This window comes from Camelus dromedarius, chromosome 16 (assembly GCF_036321535.1).
Source record: "Camelus dromedarius isolate mCamDro1 chromosome 16, mCamDro1.pat, whole genome shotgun sequence".
Classification (NCBI taxonomy): domain Eukaryota; kingdom Metazoa; phylum Chordata; class Mammalia; order Artiodactyla; family Camelidae; genus Camelus; species Camelus dromedarius.
In genome coordinates, this window is record NC_087451.1 from 56,347,444 (window position 1) to 56,371,278 (window position 23,835).

General features: G+C 38.7%; 2 protein-coding genes and 1 long non-coding RNA gene across 4 annotated transcripts in view; 1 reads left to right on the forward strand and 2 right to left on the reverse strand.

Annotated features, from left to right (window-relative positions):
* LOC135323269 (uncharacterized) overlaps window positions 1-7,395 on the forward strand; it is an 82,582-nt gene extending 75,187 nt beyond the window's left edge. For both annotated transcript variants that reach the window (XR_010384679.1, XR_010384678.1), the window contains exon 3: window positions 7,257-7,395. This is a non-coding gene — a long non-coding RNA (uncharacterized LOC135323269). The remainder of the gene's footprint in view (window positions 1-7,256) is intronic.
* Window positions 901-7,586, reverse strand: KRT26 (keratin 26). Its single transcript, XM_010975488.3, has 8 exons — window positions 7,146-7,586; window positions 5,940-6,022; window positions 5,374-5,530; window positions 4,463-4,624; window positions 4,253-4,378; window positions 3,730-3,947; window positions 2,452-2,519; window positions 901-1,856 (listed from the first exon to the last, which is right to left on the reverse strand). Exons 1-8 carry the CDS (start codon window positions 7,584-7,586, stop codon window positions 1,702-1,704), a joined length of 1,410 nt encoding a protein of 469 aa, XP_010973790.2. The 3' UTR covers window positions 901-1,701.
* Window positions 7,587-13,354: 5,768 nt separating this feature from the next.
* Window positions 13,355-17,944, reverse strand: KRT27 (keratin 27). Its single transcript, XM_031468126.2, has 8 exons — window positions 17,459-17,944; window positions 16,788-16,870; window positions 16,259-16,415; window positions 15,820-15,981; window positions 15,613-15,738; window positions 14,092-14,309; window positions 13,793-13,842; window positions 13,355-13,675 (listed from the first exon to the last, which is right to left on the reverse strand). Exons 1-8 carry the CDS (start codon window positions 17,900-17,902, stop codon window positions 13,533-13,535), a joined length of 1,383 nt encoding a protein of 460 aa, XP_031323986.1. The 5' UTR covers window positions 17,903-17,944; the 3' UTR covers window positions 13,355-13,532.
* Window positions 17,945-23,835: the final 5,891 nt, after the last annotated feature.

Sequence of the window (23,835 nt, forward strand, 5' to 3'; positions counted from 1 at the left end):
TAACCTGCAGCTGTATGAACACCTCTGCCCTGAGGTCAACTACTTTACGTAGACGTAGGAAACAACAACAATCAAGACCATCCTTGAGACTTGGAGCTGCAACCTCAATAGGGCTCAGTGCCTTGAGTTTATGTGCCATGTTTATGGGCCACTTTGAGCTCCACAGGACGTGATACCAGTTGGTTAAAACCCTTTAGTGATGCCTTGTCATGCACATTGAAAATCTAGTTTATTGCAGAGTTCCCTGCCTCACCGCCCCGAATGAAATTGATGCAGGAAAAACGGATGTGGGCCATGAGGAGGGCGACATCCCAGGCTTCGCTTGAGCCCCTGGGACTTGCCCCGCCAAGTGTGGGTCCTTGGCTTCATGCAGGAAAGAATTCAAGAGTGAGCCACAGTTGAGTAAAGGTAGATTTATTCAGAGAGATACATTAAGAAGCAAGAGAAAGGCCATGAGGTGTGGGGGTTGGGTGCTCAGAGTAAAAGTAGGTACACATTCCATAGACAGAGTGTGGGCTGTCTCCCAAGAGAGAAAGAGAGAGGGGCCACGAGGGGCAGTGTTGCCCATTTTTATGGCTTTGGTAGCTTCCTATGCAAATAAGTGGAAGAACCAGTCTAACTAGCCTGGGGAAGGGGCTGGGATTCCCAGGAAGGTGGCCATTTCCCACTCTGACCTTTTGTGGCTAGCCTTGGGACTGACATGGCGCCTGTAGGCCTGTTATTCACCATGCTGATATATTACAATAAGCATGTAATGAAGCTCAAGGTCTACTAGAAGTTAAATCTCCCACCATCTTGAGCCTCAAGGCCTACTGGGGGTTGAGTCTTCCACCATTTTGTTGTTAACTGCTGTCGCATTCCTTGAATGGCTGTGCCCTGCCCCCTTCCTGTCTCAAAATGAACCTCTAGAGCCTAGAACTTTGCTGCTGTCCAGCTCCAGTTTCACTTTCCAAAAGAATTTGGTCAGGATATCAGGCAGAATATTGTGTGCAGGAAAATGTGAGCAAGATTGAGAACCACCCCAGGCCTGAGTAGTCCGGATCTAAATTTGCTTAGTTACCCCATGGGAAGGGCAGAGAGATGCATGCATTATAAAATGGAAAAGCAGCTCTCCAGATTCAGATGAACAAACTAACAGTAGCTGATCACCGCCGCAGGCTAGGCATTATAAGGTTGAATCATTCCTAATGCTCAATGGGTACAACCTTCTATTGCATTCGCGGAAGCCCAAACCCAAAGAGAACTAATCATTTATATAGTGAACCAGGGACAGATCTGGGACCAGAGATTAAGGCCAGCGTTCTTTCCAATTTATCCCATCATGCACTGAAGTAAATGTGACTGTAAGTGAAATACTTCGTTTTATTAGCATCTCCTTAGGACTGTAACATTGAGATCAACACCATGGAAGTTCAGAAGCACCGGATTTAGCAAAAAACAACTTGCATGGGAAAATGTTTTAATGAAAAGGCAAAAATGAGTGCCCCCCTACCAATGAAACAAACAAAAAGTAGGGACAGAGCCAGATTTTTCCTACTTCTGAGAAGGATTACAAAGAGCATGAGAAAGAGAAGAGAAGGAAAACACATTCTAGCCTTTTATTTGGAGAAACAGAATTGAGTGATTTCCTTGGGGTCCTTGGCCAATGGGATTTTGCAAAGGCAGACTTTAAAAAAAAACAAACAAAAAACTTCCCCCTCCTCATTTTGGGACTTTCGAAGGCACTCGTTGCTCCACTGTAATGTTGCTTATTGTAGAGGATTTTTCTTCAACTGGGTGGACCCTTAGTGAAAGGACACTGCTGAGCTGGTCTAGCTCCTCCATCACTGTTTTGATAACAGTTTCTTCTTTTGAGTCTAAAAGAAAGTAGATGCAAGTTTAGTGCTCATTCTTAGCAGGTTGAAGGGTGTTAAGTCACAATGGATATGCTTTTAAAAAACAGTGTTTGCAAATTTGCCATAAATTGAGATATGATACTGTGTGGGAAGTTTATGTTTAGCAAGGCCTGGGGCTATCTTCTTGTATTTACCACTGCTTTGAGAACAATTGGTGTTTGAAAGCACAAGTGAAACACAGATTAAAACGTAAGTATCAGACCAAGGAGAGGCCTGGAGCAAGTCATGTCTTCTTTTAAAAACACCCCTATTTTTGTGGTTTTAAAATATAGGAGCTGTTCCATCAAAGCACTGAAACTGGGAAAATAATAGATTCTAAGTAAGAAAGATACTGGGGGAATTAATTCCTCATTTCAGTAATTTCATAATTTGACCGCATCTGTCCTACAGGAATATGAAATACAAATATTAAGAACTCTCATAATGACCCATTATTCTTTCATTCACTAGAACTAAATTTAGAAACAATTTTTTTTTAAGGTTACAAATAAGTGACTTATTTAATACAATTGCTGGAGTTGGAAAGAGTTACACCAAGTAAAAAACTCTTCTATACCTTTGACTTGATTTTCAGAATTCATGGGCCCATGCCTTTTTGATGTGTAACATGTGGCCTTGCTTTTTCTGTGAAGAGAAGAGAAAATTATTGCATTTTTTTCTTTCATTAGGGAGCTCATAAATAACTTTGAATTGGTAATAAAAGTTTTGAAGTTCTAGTTTTCAATAAGATTCAAATTTATGTTTAAGAGACAGTACATTTTCATGACTTCGATCCAGTGAAAGAAGAGATTAAGTGGGTATTTATGATCATAAATTCCCTTGTGACCAGATATTAACTCATAGATAGCACTCTGGGGACTCCTTGTTCTCATTCTGACTTTTCAAGTCAATCACCTGGCCAGTGAACATGTTTGAAGTGCCTACTATGCAGAAGGTTCTAGACTAGGGGCTGGAGAAAATATAGAGTGAAGATACCAGCAGTTTACACTGCTGAAAATTAAGTGTATGCATGCAAAAAGTCATCTAGAACATGGCATGAAATGTGCTGGGAGAGAAGTGAAAAAAATGAATGATGTGGTAAGCACTTTGTCCAAAGGAGGAAGCAGTCACTATTGGGTTCTGAGAGTAGGCTGTCGAGGGCTGACACTGGCCTTGAAGGATGCATGAGATGTTACTGACTCACGGTGTGACCATGGACAAGCATTTAGTAATAGCCACTGATTACCAAGTACCTTTTGTGTGCTAGCCACTGTCACATCCATTTTACTTCCACAGCGAGGCACTATGGTTCAGAGGAGATAAGGGTATGGTTTTGATGTTATTGTGGTTTTTACCAATAAGGAAACTGGGTTTATAGAGGTTAAACAACATGCTCAAGTTCACCCAGGGGTGTGATTCACACTCAGGGCTGTTGCTCTTAGCTAACAAGCCGTGGTGACTTCTCCAATTACATCTTCCTGTATCTTCCTTGCTCATCTTTTCAAATGTAATAACCCACTTAATACAGGGTGCATGCGTGGTAACTAGTGAAGCAATAATAGAATGTGTTATTATAAGAAATGTGCTTCAACATTAAATCACAGAAAACAATTTGGGAGTACAGGAACTGTTCAACATTCCATATGTAAATGTTCTCTATGAATAATAGGTACAATTACTTTATATACTTACCAATCTGATTTTGCTGCCTATTTGCATTTCACTTGGCTGCAGTAATAAATTCCTAAGGTATGTTCTTTAGAGTAGGAAATTCTAGGCTACAATGTTGTTATATGTGTATAGGAAGAAACCTTAGTCGATGTGAAATTGATTTTTTTCCCGTGGTAATATTTACCTTCCTTCTCCATCTATTAATTTGCGGTAAGTTTCAATTTCTTTTTCTAAAACTGTTTTGACATCCAGAAGCCACTCGTACTCCAGCTTCTGGCTCTCTGTTTCCGCTCGAATCTGCTGTAGTTGCTCCTCCATTGCCCTGATCTGTTCCTGGATTCGTTGGAGCTGAAGGCAGTAAGTGCCTTCCATCTCAGCCAAGGAGCATTCGTAGGAACTTTTCTGAAAGAACAAAGCCAGGCTCATGAGTAACATAAAAGACATGTTCAGAGTTTTGAAACATTCTCAAGGTGTAAAAAAACATTTGTACAAGGGCAATAGCCAGGTTTCTAAAAAAAAAGACATTTTCTCTCCATTGAAAAGAGTTTTTTTTCCCCCCTTTTTTCAAGTTTTGGGATTGGTGAGTCAACAGTGATGTTATGGACAAAATTCTTGATAGGTAATATATCTATGTCTATGTAATACATTTTTAGTTATATGTATGTGTGTATTCACACACATTCAAGTCAACGCTGATTCCGACGAACCATGGCCACGAAGGACTGAAGCTCTATTTCCGAGGTTTGCAGATTGCGGTTTAGTTCCATCAGCTCATTCCGGGCTGCCGCGGCTGCTCCCACATCGTCAGAAATCTGCTGCTGCAGCGAAGTGCTCTGAAGCATAATTGTCATAGGGTTAGTGACCCTCTCAGTGGCTTCCTAAACAAGCCCGTGACGTGTGATTTGCCACAGATGTACCTTCTTGTTAAACCAAGCCTCTGCATCTTTGCGGGTCTGCTCTGCCAAGTCCTGGTACTCGGCCCTCACGTTGTTCAACAGAATGGTCAGGTCCACCCGGGGGGCGGCGTGGATCTCCACGCTCACGTTCCCGCCGGCTGCACACTGCAGGGCTTTCATTTCCTGGCAAAGGGATCTGCATTATAATCAAGGTAGACTTTTGACTGATAGTCACACTCTGCTATGAAAGGAGTGGTGGTTAGTGTCCGCAAATCCCAAACTCCTAGTTTAGACCTCCCTGCTGTCCCTTTTGGTAACTGTAAGTTTGTTTTCTATGTGTATGAGTCTGTTTCTCTTTTGTAAATAAGTTCATTTGTGTCATGTTTTTAGATTCCACATATAAGTGCTATCATGTGATATTTGTCTTTCTCTGTCTGACATACTTCACTTAGTATGATGGGGCGGGAGGGCATAGCTCAGTGGTAGAGTGTGTGCTTAGCATGCAGGAGGGCCTGGGTTCAATCCCCAGTACCTCCATCAAAAACAAACAAATAAATAAACTTAATTACACCCCCTCCAAAAGAAAAGATCCAGGTGTACTTAGTATGATCATCTCTAGATCCATCCATGTTGCTGCAAATGGCATGAGTTTGGGATTAACAGATACACACTACTTTATATAAAACAGGTGAACAACAAGGTCCTACTGTAGAGCACAGGGAACTATATATGCGATATCTTGTAATAACCTATAATGAAAAAGAATATGGAAAGGAATATATATGTATATGTATGTATAACTGAATCACTGTGCTGTTCACCAGAAATGAACACATCATTGGGAATCAACTATACTTAAAAAAACAAAAGGAGCAGTAGACTTGAGGAAGGAAATTGGGTATCATACAGAGTTACTCCGCAGGGTTCCTTACCTCCTCGTGATTTTTTTTGAGGTACATCAACTCCTCACTGAGTGCATCACACTGTATCTCCAGGTGGGTCGTACAAAGGGTCAGCTCATCCATAACTTGATGGAGACCGTGGACGTCAGCCTCAACACTCTGATGCAGAGCAAGCTCATTTTCCAACCTGGAAGGTTGTTAAAGTGCTTGAGAATGATAATCGTAGGGAGTCCAAGGCGTAACTTTTTCAGACATCCCATGTACTGAAAGATAACGACGTTCAGTACACATTCCTGAAGCTTCTGGTGACAGCAAAGTGATGAAACCCTTTGGGATACCCACTGATGTATGAATATTATTTGGGAGGAGTTGTTTCTTCAGAGTTGATTTTTGGCGTCCAATGTGCTTAACAGTTGAATAAAAATATTGTTTAAAATTTGTGACAGCTTTTTATCAGGGCATATTTAATTTAATTTCTTCAGTGATCTAGTCTGACTTTAGAAAAACACGTTGGTTTTTAAAGTGAAATCTATGTTCTTTACTCCAACTGTAGTATTTTTACCTAGATTATAATTAATTACTTTATGTTTACCTACTTCAGCCGGAAGTCATCAGCAGTCAGTCTGGCACTGTCATTTTGTAGAACAATGCTGGCATTACAGGTGGTCACAGAAATAATCTAAATAGGGTAGATTGTGCAAAATGTTAAGTCTCAAACGTCAAAGGAGACTCCAGATTTAAGTGTGATTCTTCTTCTTTTGTTGTATTAGGACAGCTACTGCATTTGAAACATTCTTACTGCTTTCCCATAATTCTTATTTATTTATTCACTTTTAAAAACTGAATTATAATCAGTTTACAATATAATCAGTGTCAATTTCCACTGTAGAGCACAATTTTTCAGTTATACGTGAACATACATATATATTCATTGTCTCATTCTTTTTCGCTGTGAGCTACCACAAGATCTTGTATATATTTCCCTGTGCTATACAGTATAGTCTTGTTTATCTATTCTACATATGCCTGTCAGTATCTACAAATTTTGAACTCCCAGTCTGTCCCTTCTCACCCCCCTCCCCCCTGGCAACCACAAGTTTGTATTCTATGTCTATGAGTCTGTTTCTATTTTGTATTTATGTTCATTTTATTTTTTCAGATTCCACATTTGTGCAATCTCATATGGTATTTTTCTTTCTTTTTCTGGCTTACTTAACTTAGAATGGCATTCTCCAGGGACATCCATGTTCCTGCAAATGGTGTTATGTTGTCATTTTTATGGCTGAATAGTATTCCATTGTATAAATATACCAAGTGTGATTCTTCTTAACTCATCAAGCATCTATTTTAGTGTCATCTTTTCTACATTAGAGGAATCTGGATTTTCTTCAGAGCTTAAGAGCCAAAGTGTAAGCTTTTCTAATCATGGACATTTTTATTTACTCTTAAAAAAATTCTTCCTCTTCTTTTTTTTTTTCAATAGAAGTACTGGGGATTGAACCCAGGACCATATGCATAGTAAGCATGGACTTTACCACTGAGCTATACCCTCCTCTGACTTTTATTACTCTTGATCAAAAAGTCTGAGTTAGATATAAGATCACTGAAGCGATTCTACTTGGAAACGATTTCTCTTTCACTAATGAAGTCTACAAAATCTTATTGCCAGGCGGTGTGCTAAGCACTGGGAGTGTAGCGTGAACAAATTCTACATCACATAAATTTGCTGAGCACATTTTCTATTTTGTCTTTTTTTTAAGGTTATACACACCCAGAGTTTGTAGTAAAAGTATATTTCTTACCTGCCTTTTAAGATCTTCAATGACTGAGAAATATCTACTGTAGTCATGAGCAAGTCCTCGGCAAGAACCAGGCCCATATTTCTCATACCAGCCCTTGATTTTCTGCTCCAGGTCATCGATGGCCTCCTCCAGGGTGCGCACATGGTCCAGGTAGGATGCCAGCCGGTCATTGAGGTTCTGCATGGTCACCTTCTCATTTCCAGAGAGCAGGCCATGCTCATTTCCAAGAAAACCAGCACAGACACCACTGGCCAACCCTCCACCACCATTACATAAACCTCCTCCAGAAGAAACGCTCCCAAGAGTACAAGAAAAGCTGCTGCCTGCTCCCGACCCACTGCGTACATTCCCAGCCCCCAAGCCTGTTCTTCCACCAGAGGACTGAGCAGCCCCGGCTCTAGAGCAGAGCTGCCTGGATCCACCAGAAAGCTGAAAAGGCATGGAGACAGCACAGCCCAGCGACCCTTTCTCAGAGAGGAGCAGAGCTGAGGTACCCCATCCATGGACATTAGCTCCATTGGCCTTTTATACGATTCAGTAGCTCACTGCAGTCTTAACCGTGCTAGCCTCTAATAAAATATTACTCGCATACTAATTGTTGTTTTTCATAATTGGGTGATTTTTAATAGTGTCCAGTCTGTTGGTGGAAAGCTGCCCCAAGGATGTCTGTGTATATGGAAAAAGTGCAGGTGGATTAACTCTAAATCATAGTTTCAAAAGTCAAAATTAAATATGAGTAAATGCACATCTTTTTGACCTCTGGAATAGATTTTAGGTGATTTCCCCTCCTTTATAACAAAGTATTTATAATTCAAATGAAAAATGTCTCCTGCTTCTGCCCTGCAAGTGCTATGAAATATCTTTCTTACTCAAGCAGTGCTGAGTGCTTTCTTTCTTATTAAAATCGGATGCTCTCAAGACCTAGCGATATTTTGGACATGGGAGTTCTTTCATTGATTTTTAAAATTGAAAATGGAAATAATAGAAGTCCTGCAGAACTTGCATAGCAATTTAACTAAAATTAATGAATATGTGGCAATGACCAAAAATGATTCGTACTGAGATTTCTTGGTTTAGTCAAGGAGCAGAATGTCCATTCAACTAACTTTTGAGTCTCCAAATTGTTCATTTTCTACCTCAAAAATATGGCTTAGTGTTTTGTTTTTTTTTTTCAGTTTTCACGTATGTATTTAAGGCAATGTAAGTTATTTTGAGAAGGGAGCTTCATGTTGGTGAGTAGGGAAAAAAGTATATGAAAAAGGGGAGTGTTTTCATCACTATCTAGAGAACCATAATTATTGGTTCTCTAGATAGAAGATTAGGTGTCGGTGGTAAACAGACTCTTCCTCTTCTTGCCTTGATGCCTATGGGAAGTTATCCCGTCTGGTCCTTCTTTTCCCTGTTGGGCAAATGAAAATAATAACATTGAATTGTCTCAGATGAATGTTGAGCAGTTCCAATAATTAATGACTACAAAACAGTCTGAAGGGCACAAACATTGTGTAAATGTTAATTATTTAAATTATTATGATAAACTGGACACGTCAGACAGGGTCCGGCCTCTATGACTTAGAATGGTACAAATTGATTGGTTAACTGATCATGGGTTCAGAGAGTTTTGAAACAGTCATTTTTCTGGCAGAGATTTCTCAATGTTGTGGATATTGAATACTTTGAAAAACATCCAACATTATTATCCCCCCAAAGATATGGAATATTTGGCAAACCAGAATCCATAAAAACCCATACTTTTGTACCAAAAGTACTTAAAACTATCTAAAGTAAAAGTGTAATTCAGATCCTTGGTCCATGTTTAGAACAATGTGTGATGAGTTAAGAGATGCAGTTCATCTTCAGAGACTTCTAGTGACCTGGTCAAAATTTTAATCTTTTGCTCAGGTTTCCCACAAATAAAACAATAAAAACAGAGTATGTCGTCAGTGGAATAGTTGATAAGTCTTGAGTTTCTTGGATAAGAGGTATTATGAGCCTGCAAAGTGTTATTAACGTAATCTACTTATCTCTAGATATTTTGTAAATACCAATTAACTTATAATCTTTGGTGTAGTAACTTAAGCATATGTTATTAGAAGCCTTGTGGAGATGAGTTGGCTGGGAAGCTAAGTGGCCACACACATCACAAAGAATTTCAAAATCAAAGCAGGACTGGAATGTATGATGCTCAACTCAGTGAAACATTGTCATCTGTTTACTGAAATCTCTTCAATTTTCTTAATCTGAGATTTCTCGCAAACTAACAATTGCTACAAAAGTTTAGGTGTGCTTTAGTCCTTTCCGGAAGTGGAGTTTAGAGTTAACAAATTCTCCAGGTCATTTCTGCCTATATGTTTCTTCCCTGAGAGTGGTTATTTTATTCATGGTAAGAAACGCATATTTAACTGCAAGTCATTAGCATTTCTTGAGAATCTGTTAGGTATTAGAACATTCATTATATAATGAGCCTATGGTGAGTTCTCAGAAATAACTGACTCGCGTTAACCTTTAAGTTACGCAGTGTTCATGTCTGCTTATCTCAGGATAACGTTTTCCCTCACATTATCTTGTTCTAAGGATCGTACGCTGATTTTTCCCTTGATAAATTTAGCGTTTAGTTTCAAACGGGCTTCCATATCTTTTGCTGTTGTTTAAAATTCACATTCTACGCTTCTGTTAGCCAAGTTAAGAAACGTGCATTTCTTGAACGTGAATGAGTTTTGTTTTGTCACTAGATTTCTAGTTTTTGTTCTGAGAATCAATTCTGGTTGTGCTAATTACTCTCACCAAATGGCTTCCCTGGTTTCTTTGAGAAAGAGACTCTGATAACTGCTTAATGTCAAACAGATTGGAGTTAGAATGCACTTAGTTTTTTATCCCTTCTCTTGCTAGAAGGTAGAAGCATGAGGTTCTCACTAGCATGGAATTATGTTAAGCACACACACTCTGAACCAAACTGCTTGGATTAGTTTTCTAGCAACTCCTGTTACCCCCTGTGTGACCTTGGGCAAATTACTCAACCACTCTCTGCCTCAGTGTCCTTATCTATAAAAAGAGGATGATAATACCTCATGGGGTTGTTGTGAGAATTAAATAATGCTTAGAACAGAGCCTAGCACATAGTATAAGTGTCGGTTATCATTATTTTTAGTTTTCTCCTGAAAGTTAATGTTGAAAAGTCCCGGCTATATTCTTGGTTTCATTGCCTGTTGCTTTTGGTGTCAAATCCAAGAAATCATTGCCAAGACCAGTCTCAGGAAGACTTCCTCTATGTTAGATCTTTAATCTATTTTGAACTGATTCTTGTGTCTAGTGTAGAGTAGGGGTCCAGTTTTACTCTTTTTACATATGGATATCCAGTTTTCCCAAAACCATTTGTTGAAGAATCTACCATTTTCCGATGTTGTATCCTTGACCCCCTTGTCAAAAGTCAGTTGACTGTACACGTGTGGGTTTAGTTCTGAGCTTTCTAGTCTGTTCCATTGACCTATGTCTGTCTTTATACCAGTACCATACTGTTTTTTTCCCATTGCAGTAAAATACACAGGACGTAAAATTAGCATTGAACCATTTTTAAGGGGACAGTTCAGTGGCATTAAATACATTCATAATGTTGTGCAACCAATATGCGTCTCCATAACTATTTTCGTATTGTAAAACTGAAACTCTATACCCATTAAACAATAACTCCCCATTTCTTCCTCCTCCCAGCCCCTGGCAACCACCATTCTACTTTCTCTATCACTTTTACTACTCAAGTACCTCATGTAAGTGGAATCACGCAGAATTTGTCTTTTTGTGACTGGCTTATTTCACTTAGCATCATGTCCTTAAGGTTCATCCATGTTGTAGCGTCTGTCAGAATTTCCTTGCTTTTTAAGGTCACATAGTATTTCGTTGTATGTATGTATTGCCTTTTGCTTAATCCATTCATCTCTCGATGGACACTTGAGTTGCTTCCACGTTTTAGTTATTGTGAAAAATGTTGCGGTGAACATGACTATGAAAATACCTCTTCAAGACCCTTCTTTCAATTCTTTTGGGTATTTACCCAGAAGTGGAATTGTTGGATCATACAGTAATTCTGTTTTTAATTATTTAAGGTACTGCAGTAGTAGTGTTTTCTGCAGGAGCTGTACCATCTTACATTCCTACCGACAGAGCACAAGGATTCTGATTTCTCCACATCCTCACAACACTGGTTATTTTCTATTTTTTTGATAGTAGCCATTCTAATGGGTGTGAGGCTGTATCTCATTGCAGTTTTGATTTGCATTTCCTAATGATTATGATGTTGAGCCTCTTTTCATGAGCTTATTGGCCATTTGTATATCTTCTGTAATGTTTTAATTACTGTAGCTTTGTAATGTATTTTGAAATTTGAAAGTATGATGCCTTCAGCTTTTGTTCTTTCTCAAAACTGCTTTGGCTATTAAGAGTCTTTTGTGTTTCCTTATGAATTTTTGAATTGTTTTTTCTATTTCTGTAAAAAATGCCATTGGGATTTTGATAGGGATTGTTTGACTATGTAGATCATGTTGGTAGTATAGACATTTTACCAATATTAATTCTTCCAATCTCTGAACACAGATGTTTTTCCATTTATTTGTATCTGCTTTATTTCTTTTATCAATGTTTTACAGTTTTCAGTGTACAAGTTTTTTATCTCTTCAGTTAAGTTTATTCCTAAGTATCTTATTCTTTTTGATGCTGTTGTAAATGAGATTGTTTTCTTAATTTTTTTGGATAATTTGTTACAATATAGATTATTTTTCTGTTGATTTTGTATCCTGCAACTTTGCTGAATTTATCAGTTCTAATAGGTTTTTGATGAAGTCTTTAGGGTTTTCTGTATATAAGATCATGTCATCTGCAAGCAGAGGTAATTTTGCTTCTTCTATTCTGATTTGGATGGCTTTTATTTTCTTTTTATTGCCTAATTGCCTTGGCTAGGGCTTCCAGTACTATACTGAATAAAAATGGAGAGGGTGGACATGATCTTCGAGGAAAAGCTTTAAGTTTTCCACCACTGAGTCTGATGTTAGTGTGAAATTGTCATATATGATCTTTATTATGTTGGGGTACATCCTTCTATATCTAATTTGCTGAGTGTTTTTATATGCAAGGGCTGGAATTTTGTCAAATGTTTTTTCTGCATCTATTGAGATGATCGTATGATTTTTCTCCTTCCTTCTGTTAATGTAGTGTATCACATTTATCAATTTGTGTATGTTGAACCATCTTGTATACAAGGGATAATAAATCCCATTTGATCATGGTTTATGATCCTTTTAATGTGCTGTTGAATTTGTTTGCTAATATTTTGTTGAAGATTTTTGTGTCTATGTTCACCAGGGATATTGGTCTGTAATTTTCTTGTAGTGTCTTTGTCTGGCTTTGGTATCAGAATAATGCTGGCTTTGTGAAATGAGTTTAGAAGTTTTCCCACTTCCTTAATTTTTCTGAAAGAGTTTGAGGAGGATTGGCATTAATTCTCCTTTAAATATTAGAATTCACCAGTGAAACCACCTAGTCCTGGGATTTTCTTCACTGAGAAGTTTGCAATTACCAATTCAATCTCCTTACTCGTTATCGGTCTATTCAGATTTTCTATTTCATGATTCAGTCTAGGTATGTTGTATGTTTCCAGGAATTTCTTTCTTCTAGATTATCCAGTTTGTTGGCATATAAATATTCTAGTATTCTGTTATGATTCTCTTGTTATTCAGTTTGTTGGCGTATAAATGTTCTAGTGTTCTCTTGGCATCAGTTGAATGTCTCCTCTTTCATTTATAATTTTATTTGAGTCCTCTCTCTTCTTGGTTAGTCTAGTTAGAGATTTGTCAATTTTATCTATTCAAAAAAACAACTCTTAGTTTTGTTGATCTTTTCTATTGTTCTGGTCTCTATTTCATTTATTTCTGATTCTTCAATTCCTTATTTCCACTTCTGTGAGCATGTTACACAAGGTGATTGGATTTTGTTAGCTGTTTTATTCTCGTTGCTGGTGCTTAGTGTGTGTTCAACAAGTATTTATTGAAGGAAGGAAGGTTTAGAATTTTACAAAGACGTGAAAAAGACACCAACTAGTTTGCCTGTTAGACTTACTCTTAGCTTGCAAAGACCATTATATTAAAAGGAAGAAATTAAAAACAAATTCAGCTCCCATTGGGGGGTATATTTATAATGTAAAGATTGACCAGAACCAGTGAGGATGACTTGCAACAGGAAGAACTTTTATTGAAACACCACCATAAAGAAAGCCAAAGAAATGTTACTATTCTAAAAATAACTTGTCTTAGTTCATTGGAAGAAAAGCAGAAAAATAAGAGGGCTCTTATTTAGGAAACTATCTTCGACCTGACATTTGGATTTAGGGGCAACTTTTTGGGGTCAAGAAGGCACCCTCTGTTCACCCTTCATGTTGCTGGTTTTGGTAAACTTCTCTTCCATAGCATGAACTCTGGTTGGGAGAACTTTGCCACGAGGATCTATTTCTTCCACAATTGTTTTAACCATGATGGTTTTAGATGAGTCTAAAATGACACATATGAATTGTTAGAATTGATCAGATTCATAAAGGGAAAATAATGAACTCATCATTTGAAACATATACAAACAAACACTGAATGCTCAAAACAGCTTTTGTTTACCTCTTATCAGATTTCCTGGTCCTTCGTAGCCTTTTGATTTAACACAAGAGCTGTTAAAAGTATAAAGTTTGTATTAATTATTTCATTGTATTTTGCTAAGGCAACTGATTTAAGATGAATGATATAAGATTGGAGATCTTATGGAGATCTTATCATAAGATTGGATTCTTATGTTTATTCTTAAGCATAAACTAGAAGGGGTTTATGTACATATGACCTGGATCATAGATACTCTGTATTGGATTTCAAAATGTCTTTAATAACCTTAAAATTGTTTTCTCAATGGAAGTAGGACTTACCCATCCTCTCCATCGATCAGGTGGCAGTAGGTCTCAATTTCTTTTTCCAGGTGGACCTTGATGTCAAGGAGCTGCTCGTACTCCAGTTTCTGGCCCTCGGTCTCGGTTCTGACCTGGTGCAGCTGCTCCTCCAAGGCCCCGATCTGCGCCTGGATCTGGGCCAGCTGCGCGCAGTAGTTGCCCTCAGTCTCTGTCAGGGAGCACTCCAGGGAGTGTTTCTGTGGATCAGCAAGACGTAGTTTAGTAGAAAATGTCGCACTGTTGCTTTAGAATAAGGCCAGGCATTTAAGAGATATTTCAAAGAGTTATCCTGACATAATAACCATATTCACCTGAAAGATTCCTCTTGTTCAACATGGATTATTGCCCTTATTAGATGATATACTATTTTTAATCTATTTGAGAATAACACAGTTGGTGGTGAGGGCCACTCATATCCCCAGGAGTGTTGGAAAAGTGAAATCTAAAGCTCTGCCCCTGACTTACATCCTGTGCTTGTACAGTCTGGCACAATTTGTCATTTTTTCCGGGGATAAAAGTCCCCCTACACTTTGCTATCTCATTTCTATCGTGTGACAGCCTCGTCTCATGAGGATTATAGCTCTTCTGTTAAAAAGGTAATCCTCTAGTGAGCTGTATAAACTTTTCAGAATTAGAATGACCCCCAGGAAAAGAATGGCTTTAAATAGTTGGATTCATTGGCTTGTGAATTCAAATGGGTTAATATAGGGTTTATCTCACGGACAGGGGCTTGTGCTAATTTTATATGGAATGAGGATGAAGTTGTCTTACCCATTCATCTGCAAAAATTTTACATACATGTATAGCCTCTTCTCGAGGTTTACTAGCCATAGTGGGAAAAATTTAGATCTGGGATTTGGAAAATTTGGTGAGACATTCTGGTTCCTTCATATCCAACAGTGGGGCTCTTGGAAAATTGCTTCACTTCGTTCAACCTCAGAGTCTTCTCTTGAAAATAATGACATGAATTATAAAGTCTGCTCTGCCCAAGCCCCAGGCTGATTGTGGACGCCTGTGGGTGAAAGTCCTGGGCAAACCCTTAATGAAAAAGATTACCATTATCATCATGCAGGTTTAGCTTCACAGGCAACCTTCATGCCTCTACTTTGCTTGTTTATGCCACTTAGAAAGGAATCTGTAAGGGCTCCAATTAAGCGGCCAAAAGGAAGGCTAGATGAAGAAACTAGGAGGGGTGCAAATGTGTTTTTGCATTCCCTGGGCAGTGGTTTTTGATCTTTTGACTTGGGAGAGAAGATTCAAGGTAAAAACTATTTTCTTTCTCGAGTACCTCAAAAGAATTATACTTGTTAATTTCTAATGTTTCACAATTATTAGCATCTTGGTATAATTTTCAGGCAGAGGATTCTCTGGTGAAAAACGCAAGTCTGTTTTATTACAAGCAGAGTAATGAACGGCTAAAAACGAAATTAATGATCAGGTGGAAGGAAACTTAATTTTTCTGAACTTCCAAAGTAAATCTTTTCCATAATTTTTACCTACCATTGCTAGGAGGGACTGAAGTTCAATCTCCAGGGTTTGGAGGGTACGTTTCATCTCGGTCAGTTCGTTCCGAGCTGAGGTGGTGGCGCCAGCGTCGTCAGAAATTTGCTGCTGCAGCGAAGCGCTCTGAAACGTTGGGAGCCTTGTTAGGGTGATGCTTGCATCAGCACCCGGTGCCACGGCAGCGCGCAACAGCGTGCTTTTTACCTTTTCGTTAAACCAGGCCTCCGCATCCCTGCGGTTCTGCTCCGCCAGAGCTTCGTACTCGGCCCGCATGTTGTTCAGCTGCACCGTGAGGTCCACGCCAGGCGCCGCGTTCATCTCCACGTTCACGTTGCCTCCGGCCGCGCACTGCAGAGCCTTCATCTCCTTAAATAAAAGTGTTTAACCATATTAGGATCTGACTATATCTAAAGGGAACCAGACAGACACAACCCATAGGGTTAGAAACTTCTGTTACCGTTTGTTTCATTTGAGGGGGATGCAGAGAAACATTTCAAATAATCTAAGCCTATGGAGAAATCGACAAGTTCCTTCTTGAATATTTGATTCAAGATAGTATGTTTGTCATCTGAAATGCATTTTTTAATTTGGGAGGAAGGCCGGTTGTGAAACCAGGAGTAGGAGGTGGGGGGAGAGCACCTACCTCCTCGTGATTCTTCTTGAGGTAAGCCAGCTCCTCGCTCAGAGTTTCCAGCTGGACCTCTAGGTCCGTCCTGCACAGAGTCAGCTCGTCCAGGACCCGGCGCAAACCGCTGACATCCGCGTCAACGCTCTGGTGGAGGGCCTGTTCATTTTCAAACCTTAGAAAAATAATTTGAAAACTTCATCAAATTTTCGGTCCTCATAAAACTCCAACTAAGCTTTCAGGTCACACTGTTAAAATATACTCAAAACTTCAGGTGGATCGCCCATACTGCAATGCATACTTTTTTTTTTTTTTTTTTGGAAGCAAGAGAATGATAATACTCAAAATTCTCTTTCCTATGATCTTGACATTCATTTGTGTCAGGCCCCAACTTTCCCAAGTAAAAGATGTAATTCAGTCAGTCATTCTTATATACATTTGTTTTAAAACAAATAAGCCAAAGCAAAGAATGGAGCCGACCTCCAAGAGCCTAAATAAAAGAAGGAAATGCTTATGTCACTTTTTTTGGTGTCTCTTCTCTACTCACTTTAGTTTGAAGTCATCAGCTGTTAGTCTTGCATTATCATTTTGCAGGACAACATTGGCATTACTTGTCGTTGCAGAAATTATCTGATAAATGGAGAGTTAAGAATGAGGACATATTTTTAAAAGTTCAAATTTCCTTGAAAGAAAATCACCTATGAAATTATACTAATGTCTTTGGCATTCTGTCTCCAATAATAAGACGATGGACATATTTTTAAAAGTTCAGATTTCCTTGAAAGAAAATCACGTATGAAATTATACTGTTTTAGGCATTCTGTCTCCAAAAATAAGATGATTTTTGAAAATGGGAAATTTAAGTATAACCTCTTTTACTCTCCACCTCATCGATTAAAAAAAAAAAACCTATGGAAAAGCTTATAAATATATAGCTAACATTGGGCAGTTTTTGACATTTTAATAGTATTAAAGCATATACATACCTCATACCAGATGATGAGTGAGCGACGTTCGAAGATTAGAATTTTAATATGTTATTTTTGATATTAATAAATAAACTACCCCAAATTAGAAGCTGAGCAAAGCGTTGCTGTGTGATGGCTTACCCTTTTGTGTGTGTGTGTGTGTTGTGGGAGGGTGGGGGCGGCGCGCGCATGCACATATGTGACTGACTACTCTTATGGGTGTTTACCCTGAAGACGTCGTGTTTCTTACCTGGTTCCTAAGGTCGTCAATGATTGGGAAGTATCTGCTGTAATCATGATCAAGACCACGGCAAGAACCAGGCCCAAATTTCTCATACCAGCCCTTGATCTTCTGCTCCAGGTCGGCGTTGGCCTCCTCCAGGGCGCGCACATGGTCCAGGTAGGACGCCAGGCGGTCGTTGAGGTTCTGCATGGTCACCTTCTCATTACCGGAGAGGAGGCCGTGTTCATTCCCGCTGAAGGCAGCGCAGGAAGCACTTCCTCCGCCCAGCCCTCCGCCGTAGCCTCCTGCCGATGAGCTGCCCCCAAAGGCGGAAGAGAAGCCACTTCCAACGCCTGGCACACCGCACGCGGTGCCGACCCCAAAGCCAGCTCCCCCACTAGAGAGTCGCACAGAGCCCGCTCCTCCACAAGAGCCAAGGCGTCTGGATGCAGAAGAAAAGCGCACAGACATGGTGTCCAGACTGCAGCGCTTGTTCCTAGAGGTAAGCTCTGATGGCAAATGTCCTACTCAAACAGAGTTTTCGTTTGCCTTTATATACGCACCATCTGGGTGTTTCTTGATGAACTATGCTACTCTTAGCAAAATGATGTTTGCCAGCTCATTGTGAATTATTCATAATTGGGTGTTTGTTTGTTTTGTTTTGTTTAAATTAATGCCTTTACCCTAGTGTGCCCATTTCTGTAGGTGGGTAGTTGCCTTGGGGTTATTTGTATCTCCAAAATGGAAAAGGGAGGAGTATTATCAAGATTATTATAGTGATGTATTTCAAATTTAATGAGTAATCCTGCCTGTCTGCCAGGCTTTAGGACTATAAAATCCCTCTAAGAGGAAAAATGTGTGATAAATTTTTTTCCTTTGCTTAGTTTAAACCAACACCATTGCATTTTCTCCAGTAAGTGAGCCATCAGAGGCATGGTTTTCTATGGATAATGATGATCTTTCTTTCAGATATGTTGAAAGTAATTTCAAGACCATGAGTTTATGGTACCAGAGGAAGGAAGCCAGGTCCTAAACGGAAATTGAGGAATTAAATGGACTCTTGTTTGGAAACTGAAAAATCTCCCCTTGATCCTTATCCCTCCTGAGTTACCATACCATCTTTATTGGTTTTCTGTCTAAGCTCTGTTGTTAACCAGGTTAAGTAATGGTACTGGTTAACTGCTATAGGCCTCAGTTTCCTCATCTGTAAAATGAGGGGACTAGACTACGTTCCCTTTCTGTTTCTAGATTTCTTATATTTTTACATCTCCATCTCTTCCTTTCATTATTGCTAGAAAAAAATTTCTACATTCACTTCCTCCACTTTTCACTTCCTACTCCCTCCTGAATTTTGGTCTCACCCCTTGACTGAAATTTATCTCACAAAGATTGCTAACGACCCTGCATCTCCAATCCAGCCGTCATTTTTCATATTTATTCTCCTCCACCCTCTCGGACACGTTTGATACTGACCACTCCAGTCTTAACTGAGTTTTAAGCAACTGCTTTCTGAGAATACAGCTGCATCTCTCTTTACATCTCCCCAGCTTCTGAAAGAATGGTCTAAATTGGGTCATTCCTTACAGTTTTGTACTTGGCACTTTTTTTCCTATCCACTCTTGCTTGGTGACCTCATCCTTTCTTGTGGCTCTGGCTTTATGTGAATGACTTCTAAATATGCATCCTCAGCAACGGCTTCTTCCCCTTTCTAGACACATACCTTACTATGCCCATCAGACATTTCTACTCAGATGTCCCGTCATGACTTCCAACTCAGCGTTCCATCACCTGTCATCTCACTCTGATTTTTTGCATCTTTCTTCATTATTTGCTGGTGGAACTAACATCTCACAATTACTGAGTCATCTCACAATTACTGAGAAAATTTTCATTGCTGTCATTTTTCACCAGCTGTGTCCAAGAACTCACTAGGTCCTATTGACTCTACTCTTGCAGGTTCTCTTGAAGCATTTCCTCTTTTCTGTTTTCCTTGTCACTATCATTTTCTTTCAGTTCAGTTATTAGAACCTTAATTGGGTTTTTGGTTTCAAGTCTTTTTCCTTTCCATCATGGTCAGTAGGCAGGTCAGTAGGCCAAAGGTACCATTCCTGAAGTACACCACCATTCATGTAATGGAAGGAAGCTGGGCTCTTCAAGCAGATATGTCAGCATTCATATACTGGCTCTGTCATTTTCTAGCTGTGGCACTAGTGGAAAATTCATTCTCTCTGAGCTTAGGCTTTTCATTACCAAGATGGAGACATTACTTCTGTTGTTCAGAGGCTATTAAATGATGATTAAATGTGTAAAGCAACTATGCTTAATACGTGGTCAGTGGGTATTTCATTCCTTTCTCTATTCTCCTCCAGTTTAAATCCATCAACCACGGACTAGGTGAAGCTCCTTTGCCTAATATTTAAGACTCTTCTTGTTGTGACTTCTACCTACCTGACTTGTCCATTCTTTTATTTCACTCCCCTCCTCCCACTCCCCCCTTTTGACCTTTATTCATATTGTTCTCTCCATTTGGACCATTTAAGATCTCGAGATCTTGCATTTGCCAAGAATGACTGCCATCACTTTGAGTGATGTACATTGAAAAGAAATTGCTAAAAATAGAAATTTTTGTGAGCTATTCAGTGAATTTGCAGAAAAGCAAACCAGAAAAAAATCTGTTGATCAGTCAAGAAATCACATGAATAAAGCATTATAATTTATTGTATTACATAAAATTAGGACATCAAAAAATATTTTTTGCAATTTGTAAGTTTCTGTTATTATATGTGTATCATTATTACCTCTATCATATCATAGTAATAAAATATTTTTAAAGAAAAATATTCATGCTTTAGTACGTGTAACTGGCTTTTTCCTGAATTTGAGCAAGGAGCCCAACATTTGCATTCTGCACTAGGCCCTGAAAATTATGCCAGCTCTGGTTATTGGGGCGTTCTCTAGAGCTGAAAAGATCCTAGAGAAAAGAATTCCCGATGCAGGTGTTTGAATGTTTCCCACAAAAGGAAACTCACCACACAATCATACACACACACACATACAGAGCTTTCAAATATTTAGGGCTTTACTCTTGAAGATGAACAGAATTTCAAAGATCACCTTACACTGAAAAACACTTCAACATGAACAACAAAGATTCAAGCAAGAAGCCAAAAATAGCACTTGGGAAACAGAGACAATAAAGGAAGCAGAAGAAAGCGTTTTAAAAGAAACTTATCTGTAATTAATACCCTTAGAAGTAACAGAAATGCTGTGTATTTGAAATATGAATAGGATATCCTTAAAACTGAACAGCAGAGCACGAGACAAGCTCTTGGAATTAAAAGCTAACTTCCACTACCAAATGTCAACAGATTGGTTGAAAAATAAACTTAAAAAACAAATCTCCCCAACAGTAGAACAAATGAAAGAGGAGTAATAAAACGGCCCTGCTTAGGCTAATTCCTGGCCTTATACTTGCCGTTTGCTTTTAAAAGGGTCAGCAAATCTGACTAACCGGACACTGCCCGCAGCCCCAGGCCCGCTGTTACAACTGGAGTTACTAATTTTCCTGTTTGTTTTACCTTACTCTGGCAATTGAAATTTACAATCATGTTTGGATTTTGAGTCATTCCCCTAGAAAGGGAATCACTGGATGACAACCTCAGGAGAGGAACCAGACCCTCCGAAGTCCCTGCTGGTGCCTGATGAGTCTCATCAGATAAAGAAAGTCGCAGGCTGATGACCCTCCAGACCACCGGACGGTCCCATGACATTGGACAGATTCGCCAACATTTAGGAGGAAGTGTCACCAGAGACACTTGTTGATTGATATCCCCCTTTACTCTCCAGTTTGCCCACTATATGATCACTAAGCCTCAAGACGGGCTCACAGTTTTGAAGGTACTAGCCTGGTGTGAGTCCTCTTTGCCCAGCAAAATAATAAAGCTGCCTCTTTTCTTCTAAGTTCCAAGACCTTGTCTCTGGGTTATTTGGCTTGTCAGGGATGGGGGCTGATCTTTCGGCAACACAAAGGGCAAAGAGAAACGTAAAAGAAAAGATGAGAAAATGAGAGGCTTGACCCAAGAAGAACAATCTTAAGGAGGTTTTCCAGAAATAGAGAAGGGAGAAATGAAATAATTTTATAAATATATTCTAGAGTACTACTCAGATTGAAAGTACTACTCAGATCGAAAGATCGAATATAAACATATTCTAGAGTACTACTCAGATAGAAAGGAGCTTCTAATTGGAAAAAGACCATGAATAATAAACGAAAAAGAACCACAGCAAGGCACGTGCACAGGTGATCCCAGAGAACCATGGAGAAAAAGAGAACGCTTAACACTTAAAGTGCCGGAAGAAAAGACAACACATCTCCAAGGCTGGCGAAATTAGAATGGCTCAGGGCTTCTCAACAGCCCTGAAAGCCACGATTCCAGTAAAGAATACCTTCAAAATTTGAACTGAAAATGATGTTTGACCTAAAATTCTCTATTCTGGCAATTAATCATGAGCGAGGATGGAATAGAAATGTTTCTGGACAGAAGAGTTCTCGAAAAGTACCTCCCTTGCACATTCTGTCAGGAAGACACAAGAGGGAAAAATGAACAAGAAAAGGGAAAAGTTAAGATCCAGGGACTGGGGTTCCACTACAAGGTGCATTGAACCAATGTCCCTGATGATAGCTGGGTAGCAGGTCTAAAAGCCAAATAGTCCATTATTCAGTAGGAGGTTGGAGGATTCTAAGAGTGAGGTCTTCAAGGGGTAGACGAAAATGATTGATGATTTTGGTCATGTAAGAAAGAAGCATGTGAGATTAAGATACATAGATCCAGGTTAGTGAAAAATTAGAAAAATATTGTTTGTATGAAGAACAAAAAATTGTCCAAAAAACCACAATACCACTGACACAACGAGCACTATTTCAATGCTGAACTTTAATTTAACCAGATCTAATTTATAGCTGTATTAGGAAGAGGAGGAAGGTGGTAAAAGCTTAAACTATCAATTTCCTGTGAAGAGGCTAATACATAATGTCTAAAATAGATAAATCAAGAAACATTGGCAAAAGCAGATTATTTAAAAATATAGAGATGAAGACGATAAGAAGGAGCTCAAAGAGTTTTAAGTGGTTTCCCATAGAAAGCGGGGCTTGTGGTACAAGAAGGTAGGGAACAAAAGACTACTATTCTTTGTTTTGACTTTTAGTACAATTTGACTTTTGAAACAAAGTGCATTCATTATTTGATAAGAAGTAAAGTAATTTAAAAATAACGACAACCCCAGACCGCTCAAATGTACATCAGAGGTTTAACTGTAAAATTTACAAAGTTGGTACAGAATCCAATTTAAAAAAACAGGAACTATAATATTTCCATGTATAGTTTTGATTTGCATTTCTCTGATAATTAGTGATATTGAGCATTTTTCCATGTACCTATTGATCATTTGTATGTCTTCCTTGGAGAATTGCTTGTTTAGGTCTTCTGCTCATTTTTGGATGGGGTTGTTTGTTTTTTTCTTATTAAGGTGTGTGAGCTGCTTATACATTCTGGAAGTCAAGCCTTTGTCGGTTTCATCTTTTGCAAAAATTTTCTCCCATTCCATAGTTTGTTGTTTTGTTTTGCTTATGGTTTCCTTTGCTGTGCAGAAGCCATGTATAGTAGTTAAATAAGGCTAGATACTTTGGATTTTTTTTTTTGCTTCTTTTTAAAAAACTTTATTTATTTGTTTTATTGAAGTATAGTTGGTTTCCAATGTTGTGTTAATTTCTAGTGTACAGCATAGTGATTCAGTTATACACGTATATATTTCTTCTCACATTTCTTTTCCCTTATAGGCTCTTATAAGATATTGAATATGTAGTTCCCTGAGCTCTACAGTAGGACCTTGTTGTTTATCTATTTTATATGTAGTAGTTAAGACTAAATACTTTGAAATGCCCTTCCAGCATAAAATACTCTGATGCTGGATAAATTACCCTAAATGTCCTTTTTTAAATTTAATTTTAATTTTTTAAAATTGAGGTATAGTCAGTTTGCAATGTTGTGTCAATTTCTGGTGTACAGTACAATGCTTCAGTCATACATAAATATACATATATTCATTTTCACTAAATGTCCTTTTAAAAAAAATTCCACTAATTTTTAGTGGGATAGATAATTAGATTTATTTATTTATTTCTAGAGGAGGTACTGAGGATCAAACCTAGGACCTCATGCATGCTAAGCAGGCACTCTACCACTGAGCTATACCTTCCCTTACCTCTAAGTGTCCTTTTAAATTCATTACTAAGCTCTCTTTACTACACTGTCTCCATTGTCAACCAGTGGGTTGTGCCACGTACAGTTCTGATTCAAATTCCATTGTATAGATTTCCCCCCCAACACCAGGCAATTCTCTATCGC

Excerpts from the sequence above, each read along its gene's own strand:
- KRT26 (XM_010975488.3), bottom strand. The coding sequence starts at position 7,586 with ATGCCTTTTCAGCTTTCTGGTGGATCCAGGCAGCTCTGCTCTAGAGCC. Across the intron at positions 4,625-5,373 it reads TCAAAAAAAATCACGAGGAG|GAAATGAAAGCCCTGCAGTG; the intron begins GTAAGGAACCCT and ends TCCCTTTGCCAG. Across the intron at positions 2,520-3,729 it reads TTAATAGATGGAGAAGGAAG|AAAAAGCAAGGCCACATGTT; the intron begins GTAAATATTACC and ends TTCTCTTCACAG.
- KRT27 (XM_031468126.2), bottom strand. The coding sequence starts at position 17,902 with ATGTCTGTGCGCTTTTCTTCTGCATCCAGACGCCTTGGCTCTTGTGGA. Across the intron at positions 16,416-16,787 it reads GCTGATGACTTCAAACTAAA|GTTTGAAAATGAACAGGCCC; the intron begins GTGAGTAGAGAA and ends TATTTTTCTAAG. Across the intron at positions 13,843-14,091 it reads CTGATCGATGGAGAGGATGG|CTCTTGTGTTAAATCAAAAG; the intron begins GTAAGTCCTACT and ends TACTTTTAACAG.